Source organism: Mercenaria mercenaria, chromosome 3 (assembly GCF_021730395.1).
Source record: "Mercenaria mercenaria strain notata chromosome 3, MADL_Memer_1, whole genome shotgun sequence".
In the NCBI taxonomy this organism is placed as follows: domain Eukaryota; kingdom Metazoa; phylum Mollusca; class Bivalvia; order Venerida; family Veneridae; genus Mercenaria; species Mercenaria mercenaria.
Window position 1 is genome coordinate 46,492,001 of NC_069363.1, and position 13,359 is coordinate 46,505,359.

General features: G+C 35.1%; 1 protein-coding gene across 4 annotated transcripts in view; it reads left to right on the forward strand.

Moving 5' to 3' along the window:
- LOC123525808 (microtubule-associated serine/threonine-protein kinase 3-like) overlaps nucleotides 1-13,359 on the forward strand; it is a 222,842-nt gene that overhangs the window by 196,782 nt on the left and 12,701 nt on the right. For all 4 annotated transcript variants that reach the window (XM_053538360.1, XM_053538362.1, XM_053538361.1 and 1 more), the window contains 4 exons: nucleotides 538-648; nucleotides 1,137-1,364; nucleotides 5,335-5,474; nucleotides 9,680-9,954. In XM_053538360.1, the coding sequence (XP_053394335.1) occupies nucleotides 538-648; nucleotides 1,137-1,364; nucleotides 5,335-5,474; nucleotides 9,680-9,954 (754 nt within the window). The remainder of the gene's footprint in view (nucleotides 1-537; nucleotides 649-1,136; nucleotides 1,365-5,334; nucleotides 5,475-9,679; nucleotides 9,955-13,359) is intronic.

Consider the following 13,359-nt stretch of genomic DNA (forward strand, 5'->3'; position numbering starts at 1 on the left):
AAAAACCACATTTCAGCCTTCAAATTGATATTGACTTAAGAGTGTATTGTTTGTCATTAGCAACAGCTTTCCAGTTACCAGTTTTGTTCCTCATCAACAGACTGGATACTTCTGTCAAATTGCATAATATTTCTTGATTACATTTGCTGAAAATAGAACTTTGGCTTTTTCTCAACAAAATTTGTCAGCACTGCCTTAAATTTAAGAAGAATTGCTTGAATACTGTGGCAGTGTGTATTGTAAAATCTTGCTATTCCAGTATAGACAGATATTTTACTTAATGTTTAGTCTAGAAAAAGTTTGTTGAAGGATTTTGTGGAAGTCACAAATTAACAGTGATTTAGAATTTTTTGTTAGAGTTTACCACAATCACCAAATATTTGGCCATTTTTTTCTCCATGTTTGTCTGCCACTTTTCAATTTCTGTTTTATTTTTCAAAATTTGCAAATGACAGAGAACTGTTTGGTAAAAAGTTTACTTGTATATCATTGAAAATGTGATGTTTTATAGGTAAATTTATGTTTTAACTTTTGCAGGTAAGCCGGTGGACTGGTGGTCAATGGGGATCATACTGTATGAGTTCCTGGTTGGTTGTCCACCATTCTTTGGTGTTTCTCCAGAGGAACTTTTCTCTCAAGTTATAAATGGTGAGTAAAATACTATAAGACCCTGTGATGTTGAAATCTGTGAGCAAGATTACCAACACGGTGTCATTGCGGCTATATATAGAAACTTACGTTTCCTTGATAAATAAGGTTTTATGTCAGCTACCATGTGATCATAGATTGAACTGTTCTATCATTATTTTCAAAGCTAAATGCTGACTGAATATCTTTGCATTTCTTTATTTCGTTTCAATACAGACTAATTTGGAAATAAAACAACTATATGAAAGTACTATTGCCACATGAAGGAATAGTTCCACAGGATTAATACAGAGCTTTTGACAACTAATTGAGTGATATGAGTCAGAGCACTCAAAGCTTTTTGTTGATAATATTGCTATAGAAACACACATGTAATTACAGTAAACCAAATGCAGATAAAGATTTTAGTAATTTTAAAAATCTGTCGGTCAGTAAATTAGCCAATCGTAGTTGAAGTACAGTAAAATTAAAACTTTCCACTGTTACAGAGGAGATAGAGTGGCCTCAGGAAGAGGAGTGGCAGGTTCGAGATGATGCCAAAGATCTCATTACCCAACTTCTTCAGCATAATCCAGTGAATCGGCTTGGAGCAGGCGGGGCACAGGAGGTCAAAGATCACATTTACTTTGATGGATTGGATTGGGAGGGGCTTCTGAGACAAAAGGCGGAGTTTGTGCCAGATTTGGAGAATGAGGAGGACACTTCCTATTTTGATAGTAAGTGATGACATTGAATATTTCAATTTGTTTTCTTTGCATGAGTGATAGGAGATATTATAGAAGATTATGTGTCGTTCAAATTATTCTTGGGAGAAAAGCTGGTAATCCTTACATGCCAAAATGGTTTATCATACTGATTTTACATCTGGAGAACTTTTCTTTTTCTTCAGTCATTACATTTGTTGTTCTATGAAAACTAATTTAGTGTCTCCAACAAAGATACTGGTTTCAGGTTGTCTGTCTGTCTGTCTTGGCTAACGAATTGTTACTTGAGTGTCTAGCAGGTTAGGGTTTGGACTCTTTGTTTATATGACAGTCACTTTAAAAAGTGTCCAAAAGTGGGTTTAATTTTTGGGCTTATGTGGCTAAAATTTAACATTGTAAAGTCACAAGTATCGTACCGTGAGTACGTCCGTCTGTCTGTCCATAGACACAATCTTGTGCGCACCATCTCTCCTCATCCCCTTGACACAATTTAATGAAACTTCACACAAGTGATCAGTAACAACAGTAGTTGTGCATGGGGCATGTTAGGTTCTTTCAGAAAAAAAACTTGCAGAGTTATGGGACTTTGTTTTTTTTTACTATACTTTATACATAGACACAATATTGTGCGCACCATCTCTCCTCATCCACTTGACACAATTTAATGAAACTTCACACAAGTGATCAGTAACAACAGTAGTTGTGCATGGGGCATGTTAGGTTCTTTCAGAAAAACAAATTGCAGAGTTATGGGACTTTGTTTTTTGTTACTATACTATATACATAGACACAATCTTGTGTGCACCATCTCTCCTCATCTACTTGACACAATTTAATGAAACTTCACACAAGTGATCAGTAACAACAGTAGTTATGCATGGGGCATGTTAGGTTCTTTCAGAGAAAAAATTTGCAGAGTTACAGGACTTTGTTTTTTGTTACTAAACTATATACATAGACACAATCTTGTGCGCACCATCTCTCCTCATCCCCTTCACACAATTTAATGAAACTTCACACAAGTGATCAGTAACAACAGTAGTTGTGCATGGGGCATGTTAGATTCTTTCAATGACAAAAATTGCAGAGTTATGGGACTTTGTTTCTTGTTAACATACTATGTACATACAGTCTGCATATGCAGTCTTCTGTGCACCTAATCTTCCGAACCCTTTCACACAATTTAATGAACTTCACACAAGTGATTAGTACCAGCCCTAGTTGTGCATGGTGCATGTTACGTTCTTTTAGATAAATATTCTGCATACACTGTGGAAAATGGTTCCGTTTACGTATACTCCAAATATACGGGCATATACGGAAACATTTTTCCCATATATGGAACATTCCATATACGGGAATCCCTTATTGTACCCCCCGACAACAAAGTTGTAAGGGGGGGTATACTGGTTTCAGGTTGTCTGTCTGTCTGTCTGTCCGTCTGTCCGTAGACGCAATCTTGTGCGCACCATCTCTCCTTATCCCCTTGACAGAATTTAATGAAACTTCACACAAGTGATCAGTACCAACAGTAGTTGTGCATGGGGCATGTTAGGTTCTTTTAGAAAAAAAATTTGCAGAGTTATGGGACTTTGTTTTTTTGTTACTATACTATATACATAGACACAATCTTGTGCGCACCATCTCTCCTCATCTCCTTGACACAATTTAATGAAACTTCACACAAGTGATCAGTACCAACAGTAGTTGTGCATGGGGCATGTTAGGTTCTTTTAGAAAAAAAATTTGCAGAGTTATGGGACTTTGTTTTTTGTTTTTTTTTGTTACTATACTATATACATAGACACAATCTTGTGCGCACCATCTCTCCTCATCCCCTTGACACAATTTAATGAAACTTCACACAAGTGATCAGTACCAACAGTAGTTGTGCATGGGGCATGTTAGGTTTTTTAGAAAAAAAAATTGCAGAGTTATGGGACATTGTTTTTTGTTACTATACTATATACATAGACATAATCTTGTGCGCACCATCTCTCCTCATCCCCATAACACAATTTAATGAAACTTCACACAAGTGATCAGTACCAACAGTAGTTGTGCATGGGGCATGTTAGGTTCTTTTAGAAAAAAAATTTGCAGAGTTATGGGACTTTGTTTTTTTTGTTACTATACTATATGCATGTACACAATCTTGTGCGCACCATCTCTCCTCATCCCCTTGACACAATTTAATGAAACTTCACACAAGTGATCAGTACCAACAGTAGTTTTACATGGGGCATGTTAGGTTCTTTTAGAAAAAAAATTTGCAGAGTTATGGGACTTTGTTTTTTTGTTACTATGCTATATACATAGACACAATCTTGTGCGCACCATCTCTCCTCATCCCCTTGACACAATTTAATGAAACTTCACACAAGTGATCAGTAACAACAGTAGGGGGCATGTTAGGTTCTTTCAGTGACAAAAATTGCAGAGTTATGGGACTTTGTTTCTTGTTAACATACTATGTACATACAGTCTGCATATGCAATCTTGTGCGTGCCTAATCTACCAAACCCTTGCACACAGTTTAATGAAACTTCACACAAGTGATCAGTACCAACCCTAGTTGTGCATGGTGCATGTTACATTCTTTTAGATAAATATTCTGCATAGTTATGGGACTTTGTTTTTTGTTACTATACTGTATACATACAGTCTATATATATATACAGTCCACATAATTATGCAATCTTGCGTGCGTCAAATTGCAATGTACTGTGTCAGTGCATGCGGGGGGTACATTCATCACCTTATGTGATAGCTCTAGTTCTTTAGGGATTGTCAAGGTCTAGAGTATGTTTAAGGCGTAGGTTTTGATCATACTTTCAGGAAAGATACCTTTTATATAATATTCGTATATTAGACATATACGGGACCGTTTACTCCCGTATATGCACATATTTTTCGCAGTGATAGTTATGGGACTTTGTTTTTTGTTACTATACTGTATACATGCAGTCTATATACATACAGTACACATAATTATGCAATCTTGTGTGCGTCAAATTGCAATGTACTGTGTCAGTGCATGCGGGGGGTACATTCATCACCTTTAGTGATAGCTCTAGTTATTATTAAAACAGAACGATACTACTGTTTGATCCATATAGGCTAACACAGAGGTTTCTATGAATTTTGACTATATTTTTCATGACCCAACTATTCTAAAAAATCTCACTTGCAAAAAATAAGTGTTTTTTTCCCCCAGAAATTTTACTTTATCTTTGTATATACCGGTCTACTAAAGAAAATGTCTTAAAAGTTTTATAACATTCCATCAACATTGCAGTCAAAATTGAAATCTTAAACATTTTTATGTCCAAAAAAATCTGAAATTTTCTGATTCCAAATTGTATTGTGTTTATTTTTTTTTTTTTCATGATTAATCCAAAAGTTACTTAATCTTTAGCCTGCTGTCAGCAAGTGATTCAGCCTTTGCGACCAGTGCAGACCAAGATAAGCCTGCACATCCATGCAGGCTGATCATGGTCTGCACAGTTCGCTATCCAGTCAATAAATTTTCAATAAATACCCCTTTGAATAATAAGTGGTACTGCCCAAATTGAATGATGGACCAGTCCATTTTAGAAATTTAGCAGGGTAAAGGTTAAAGTATTTTGAAAATTTAAAAAGTTCCTAGGAAATCTTTAAAATGATGTATATTATAAATGATATTGTTTCTTATTAAAAGAGAAGTCAGGGAAAAACTCTGTCACAGAAAAGGTAGAGTAAATGGTAACTTGTTTGAATATGTATTGAGTTTACAGTGTTAAAAACTGTAACTTTTTTCTTGATTTACAGCATTGACAAATATGGTGCATAACTCCTTAATCTGCCAAAATTAAACATTAATTTTGTTGATAGCCTCTGACTGAAAAAAAACAAACAAAAATAACACCAAGGTTTTCAGATCATAAATATTAATCTATTCGGAAAGATAATTTTATTGAGAATGGTTGTTGTTTTATTTCAGCTCGTGCAGACAGATATAATCATGAATTGGAGACAGAAGACACGGATATTGACGACTCGGAGGATCAGTTGTTCCACAGCTTCTCCTCTATGTCTCCACGATTCAGTAAAGTCTACTCTAGAATTGAGGAGTTGCATGAGGTAAAAAACTTGTTTACATAGAAAATGGTTTGTATTTAGATATGGAAAGTGTATTGTAAATAAGTATTGTATTTTTATGCAACGTGATGAAATATGCTAGCATTGACACAACTCAGAGTATTGCTTGTTCTGAAGTTGCTCTTCAGATTCTGTGGGATACACTTTTATGAGGTTAACTATTTAATTTGATTGTAAAGACAGATTGCACTGTGGAGAAAGTTTCCTAGAAAAAAAAGACAAGTAGTTATTTCTTATAAAAGGTAAGGCAATACAAGGATTTGAACCCACCAGGAATGGGTCAGTGGCTGACACTTTACCACAGCAACACTGAATTTATGAAGATTTAATCAAACCCTAATAAAGAAATAGTATAAGATGACATAGAGACTTTGATTTGATAAAACTAAAAATGCATTTGGATTGAAAAAGTAACAGTTAGATATTTATCTATCTAAAAAAGTTCATTTGTCTGAATTTAGACTCTTGAGTCTTTTCTCCAGTCAAATTCAAGAGTGGAAGCTCTGGAATTCACACAAAAAGTTGGTTTGAAAATTTCATACACAAGTTGCTTATATATCTTTGAAACTTTGCTGAAATTTAGGTTGAAAGTGAGCAGTTGCTTTGCTTTGATCTTTGCCCCTTTACAGTGTCACCAGGTTCATGAAATATGGCAATCAGAATAAGTGACATGACAATCAAGAGTTCTGACCTAAATCTGCCATTCATTTAAATGTCATCTTAGACTAGTCCACTTGCACTAGGTCAGTCTGGGGAAGACAGAATAATGTCAAGAAATATAGGAACAATTTTCTGAAAGTCCATTACGACATCACTGCTCACACAGAAAAGCTTATCCTCTCGTAATTGGAGGAAGAAACTGTCCTGATTGCTCTCTGTTAGACAAAGATAATGTGGCTAGAGGGGCTTAATTTTCCTGCCTGAATGGATATAGGAATTGGAGGTCAGGAAATGCCTCAGACATTTGTCATACCCAGGGGTTTTGTTGACATTAATTAGGAGAGAATAGGAAATTGTCTGACTGTAAATGACACACTAATGCTAGTAGATTCTTCTAATGGGGATTTTTAACAAGACTTGGGCTAATGATGAAACATGTGCTACCAAAGGCACGTGAGGCTTTTACTATGAAACAATTATTACATAGTACAATTACAACAGGGAAGTTACAGTAAAGTATGATTTTTGAGACATGGTCAGAGATATTAAATGATAATATGACTTTGTTATATAGGATATATTATTAGGAGACAGTCTTTTTGCTGCAGTGATTTATTTTTATACGCCCGAAGGGACATATTATGTTATGGTCCCGGTGTCCGTCTGTCCGTCCGTCCGTCCGTTAGCAATTTCGTGTCCGCTCTGTAACTCTTCAACCCCTTGAAGGATTTCAAAGAAACTTGACACAAATGTTCATCACACTGAGATAGGTGCAAAGCGCATGTTTTGGATGTCTCATTTCAAGGTCAAGGTCACACTTAGGGGTCAAAGGTCATATGAGTGTGTTTCGTGTCCGCTCTGTAACTCTTGAACTGCTTGAAGGATTTCAAAGAAAATTGGCACAAATGTTCACCACACTGAGACGACGTGCAGAGAGCATGTTTTGGATGTCTCTTTTCAAGGTCAAGGTCACAGGGGTCAAAGGTTATACGAGTGTGTTTCGTGTCGGCTCTGTAACTCTTGAACTGCTTGAAGGATTTCAAAGAAACTTGGCACAAATGTTCACGACACTGAGACGATGTGCAGAGCGCTTGTTTCGGATGACTAACTTCAAGGTCAAGGTCACACTTAGGGGTCAAAGGTCATATATGACTTTGCTTTGTATATATTGCTGTGCACTGCAGTGCTCTTGTTTTTATTTGGCACATCCCTTTTTGTTCTCTTACAATAATTTTTTTTTTAATTACTTCTCTTTTTTGTTACTATATATAGCTTATTTTGAAACTTTTTTATTATTGGCTGTAGGGAAAAACCGAGACCACTTTTCTGTGGTACAACATGGATGTTACATCCAATTTTTAGATGTATTTTGACATAACTTTACCTGGTTAGAATTTTTTTGTGGACTTAGAAAATTTTTTTTTTTGGAATTTCTTCTTTTTGTTGTTCCTGTCCTTTGGTCTTCAACAGTCTTGTTCTTTAAATTTTGCTCCCATCCTGCGATGTAACTCTTTGGGCGTATATTGCCCCGCTTGGCGGTGCTCTTGTTACAATGTATTATGGAAAGCTTTCCTTTTATCAGAATTTCAAATGTATCTGATTATGTAACAGCAGTTTTGTCAATTTTCCTCAAATTTTGCTGAAATCATATGCATACTAATTCCGTCAAAATTTTACTAAAACCCTGTATATGATTAATACAATTTAAAGGTAGTGCTGCATGTTTGGATCAGTTTTCTTTTTCAAGAATGTAGAATTTGATTTAACCTTGATTTTTGGAAACTTAAAGATATACTAAAAAATTTTGCATTAAAAAAAAGTGAATGTGGAATGATAATAATATTTATTATTATTTTGATATTATATAAATGATAATAACTATTAATTTAATGTTATAATAATGATAATAATAAAAAAATAATTATTATTATTGTTATTATTATTATATTACATAAAGGATGATTAAAGATACAGTAATAATATTGAAAATAATAATGATAATAAAACACAAGTGTTGTGAAAACTTCGAGAGTTCTCTGTGCTGACAAACAATATTTTTCTAATTGGAAACTGGGTTTCTTGTAATCATGTAATCAACATTATTTGAACTTCAAATTATTGTGTTCCATCTATACTGAAGTTCCATTTTCAGTATGTTGCCAAAAGTGACTTTTTTCATGCTTTGCTTTGTAACTTTGAAATGCACATACTGTTTTCAATTTTTAGACAAATGTTATTTACAGTATTCTGCAAGCTTTAGATGAGTGAAAGTCACATTTTTCTGAAATATCACAATTCTCCAGACAGACTTTGAAAAAATAAAAACTTGCATATTTTTTTAAGTAAGTTTATCATTATTTCATTATTGTGAAAATAAGTTTCTGATTATCTTATTATTATGTTTGATCAACAAATATTTTTCTTTACATAGAAATGCCAAAAAAAAAAAAAAAAAAAAAAATGTAGTAATAGGTTTCTATAGGAAAATCACAATTTTGTAAACATTTTCACAAATAGAAAATTTTCTATATGGTTGATTTTAATGAAAATTCTAGCAGTTCATATGATGAGTCCATTCTACATTATTCTGATAAATTACATTATACCATGACCTCCAGATTATCAGACATGCAGAACTACCTTAAATGCCTTCATCAGTGAAATTGAAGAATCTTTTTGGTATATAAAAATTAATTGTGTTACGTAATTTGTATTTTTATGTCTGAAATTGTCTGAAGCATTTGTTATCCTAGGGGTTAATTTGGGTGATTGGGTTGGAGATCAGATGGGACATTGTGTGCTTGTGAAGCGCACTAATAGAATACACGTGTAGTTTATAAATGACTTTTAACAGGATGATGACTTATATTGTATCATGTGAGAATTGCTGCATGTGACTTGTGCTCTTAGTTAGCAATGCAAATGAACTTATAACTTAAATATATTCTGTTAATGTGACCTGATACTGGGTGTGTCACAAAGGCAAGTGTTGCTTCTATACCAGTTCTAAGTCTTCTAGCATTAATAATATCACGTGTGGAAAATTTAATTATCCTTTATGTCTACAGATATTGTGCATTTTATTCGACCTGGTGGGGCAGAGTTAATCTCTGACTTATGCAAATAATGGTAATCTAAAAAAAAAAAGAGTAAAATAGGTAGAGCAATATTATCGTTAAATTCCGTAATCTTTCGATAACCAACGACTAAAATTCAACGCTGCATTGGTTACAATGTAAGGTAGATGGCCATTGAATAAGAAATCGGGTTGCCGAATATACTACATATCCTGCACAATAATGCAGTGGGCCATCGCGAAATCCTGCCCCGCCAGGTCAATTAAAACCCACAATATTTATGTCTAAAAAATTTATTTGATTCTTAACTTTTGTAATTTAGAAAACACTATTTTCACATTATAAGTTGGTCATATGCATTGTGAAGCAGAACAGACTTTATTTATTTTGTTTTCAGTTCATTATAATACTGTGTTTGTTTGTTAATAATGTATGTAATTGTTCTAATAGGACTATGGAACAGATCTGCGTGATCGTCGACGACATTCAAGTGCCGATGAAATGCGAACAAGACTGCTTGAAAAGCAGGCCCTGGAACGAAAAGATTCCAATCAGTCTACTAGCTCAGAAAACTCGATAGAGTTACAGTCTTATCTTAGCCACCCGTCCAGCGATCGTCACCGTGCCTTGTCGGACAACACGTATCCCAAGCCTGATCAGAAACCTGACCTGACTAATCTAAGCAAGGGTGAAGAAGAGCCAGATGTATTCAGTAGTGCTGAAAGGTCAGTGTTCAATCTATGCATGAAAATGTTGTATCTTCATCGCAGGTTTAAAACACAATAGATTTGTGCTTATGTGTTAAAGATGCCCATTGAATCTCTGTAGTCCAGTGATTAAGGTCACTGACTTAGAATGCTTTGGTTTCCATTGCTTTAGGTTCAAAACTGTGGTAAAGATACAGATTTTTTTCATGTGAGGAAACTGTCAAGCTGACTGGCAAAATATCAGTGGTTCTACCAAAGTGTCATAAATATGTCAAGAGAAGTTGACATATAGTTAAAAAATGTGTTTGATTTTAAACCCAAGTTACCCAACAAAACAAACAAACACAAAGCTGTCATTGTAATTTCTTTTTATACGCCCGTTTGAACGTATTATGGGAACGCACCTGGCGGGCGGATGGGCGGGCGGGCTTCGTCCACAGACTTTGTCCGGAGCATATCTTCTTCATGCATGGAGGGATTTTGATGAAACTTTGCACAATTGTTCACCATCATGAGACAGAGTGTCATGCGCAAGAATCAAGCCCTAGGTCTAAGGTCAAGGTCACACTTAGAGGTCTAAGGTCAAATTCAAAAATGACTGCCCTGAGCATATCTTCCTTATGCATGGAGTGATTTTTGAGTCGGCTAAACGCTTTCAAGCATTTGACAAGTCCTTGCTATCGCCTAATTTTTCATTCTTATAAAATGGCCTCACAACACAGTGAAGTGATGTAGTTCCATTAGATTGTCTCTAATTTCAAAGAGTTCATTGATCCAATGAAGTTCAGTTATGTCAATCCTATTTGCTATGACCAATATACGATGTAATCTGTCAAATTTATGACTTATAATTGTGCAATACTCATATAAAGCCACGTATTTTCTTCCGCGGTAACTCATTAAGCATAAACACGCATAACGATTCTGCGGGATTTGGTAATACATTTGCGCATATGATTATGGTGATGAATTTTATGCCCTTTTGTCACAGAATAGAAAATATGATGTTCACAAATTCAAATAAAAACTGCATATTAACTTATTAGCCAAATTATCTACTTGTTACCCTGTCCGTTTCAAAAAATAATCTTTAAAATCATTGCACAAATAACAAATTTATTGCTCTGTTCATTTTATGAATTGCGCAGGCTTACCAAGCTTGCGTAACATCCAGCGAAAGACAAAATATAGTTCCAGAACATACTGCTAGTATTTTATTGTCGGGTACCTCTGAAAGCATTGGAAAGTCTCTTATCAAAGAGTTTACCACATCGATGAAATTAAATTATGACAGCTTCATTTTAAATGACCCGAATAAGATATGTGCAGTACGTTAATTCTTCCGCGAGACTTCATGGATGAATCCTAACTACATTCTGGACACTTGTCGGCGAACACGCGTGACCTGTTTATAACAACGCTTCTACGACTTTGCGTGGGTTGAATTTTGCAGTCAGTAAGCGGATAAATTATCGGAAGAAGAAGCTCTTACTGATTTGTTTAATTACTACTGATATTAAAAATGATTTTATTTCTTATTTTTCGAGAAATAAACAAATCGGCGAAACATTAAATTGTATTTTCTTGTAGTTTTTGAAATCGAAAGTAGATTGTCTATGTTTGGCTGCTTTGACGAAACGAAACAATTTTTTTATGAAAAGATTTAAATAAGAGGTAATTTAACCGTAAACTTCAATGTCAGATACTGCCAATTGCTACTAAATGTCTTCGTATCAACACAATTTGTATAACATATTGTTGAAACTGGAGATTTAGAAAAGTGTAATCGTATCCGGTTATAATATTTTGGGTAAATATCGAGCTGTGTTATGAAATTTTAACATTCAAGTAACAGACATGATAGATATTATTGTAACAGAAATGATTCTAGAATTTATTTTTATAACACCTACATAGAATCTATATCAGACTCATATTCTAGTCCTGAGGCATGATCTGAAAGTAAAAAGATGAAGTTACAGTCATTCATACTTTGGATATTGTAATACTAAAAAGAATCTAGGTAATATTTAGAAATTGAAAAATAAAATTTTCAGATAGAAATTGCACCAAAGGCTGTATCAAGGGTCTACATATTCAAAAATTTCTTGTGGTGATACCCCAAACCCTTCTTGCAGGAGGGGGTATCCTCCCACACCCTTGCCCCATATTGCAACTTTACAGTTTGATACATTTGCCCTTTTACCACCTGCCACAATGCCCATTTTTCAAAATCTGACTGCAATTTAAAGCAGGAAGAAACACCCCTCCCCACACCCACCCTGCTACCGACCACGTAAAAATGGCTCAAGCATTTTTCAGCCCAATCTGGGCCAGTCTGTCTACATGAATCAAAATGGATAATTGAAAGTGCATGGACTTCGGGATTACAGACATGATTTTGAAGGGGTTAACAGGTCTGAAATAGAATAAATGATGCTTTTAACAAAAAAGAACTGCATTTATTAATATCGGTTACAATATATATTGACACTCAGCAACATTTATATACAGTCTAACCTGTCTTAAGCAGCCAGCCAAGGGAAGCAGACAATTTGGCCGCTTAAGCCAGGTGACCGCCGATCGGAGGTGCAGCCGGTATATGTATTTTTCAGACTTCTGACCAGTCTATAGCCTTTAGGCCCATTTCTTTTTGGGTTTTCCATTATTATTTTACCAGAATACAATGACGTGCATTTGCCTTCGCAGTACGAATGGTCTTCTTAGCAATCTAAAACTCCGGCGTGTTTTTTTTACCACAAAAATTGTTACAGACAATTTTCCAACTTCAAACAAGTTTGTTTACAATTTTCGCCATTTTGGTAAGGGACGCTACTCTCGGCGCTTATTGTCTACGCTAAATCTAAGATTGCCGTTACGTTCCGTAAAAGATAAGAGTGGTTTATATTTTTTTTCAAACACAATTAATTTCGTATAAATTTAATAGTATTTTTAATGACAGAAGTATAAAAAAATTACAAATATTATGCTACTAATTAGTTATCGGGTATTATCTTTAACCGAGGTCAAACTGAACAACAAAATTGACACGAGGTGACACGCTAATTACCGATAATTACTGGCCATTTGATCATAACAAAAGGGGATTACACCTTTGGTTATCAGTTTTAATTGATGAAGTCACGCGAAACTTAGCAACCACGTGCTTCTCAAAATCGGGTATCTTCGGCGATTATTGCCTAAAAATAATTGGTTTTAGAAGAAAAATGGCCGCTGAAAGGGGTCAAATACGGCGGTCGGGAGGCAATTTCGGTGGCCGCTGGCCGCGGACGGCAGGTGGCCGCTGAATAAAGTGATAAAATAGAGGAAAATCCGTCGGGGGCGTCATAAAATGGCCGCTGAACGGAGGTGACCGCTGATCGGAGGTGACCGTTAGTACAGGTTAGACTGTACATGTACATT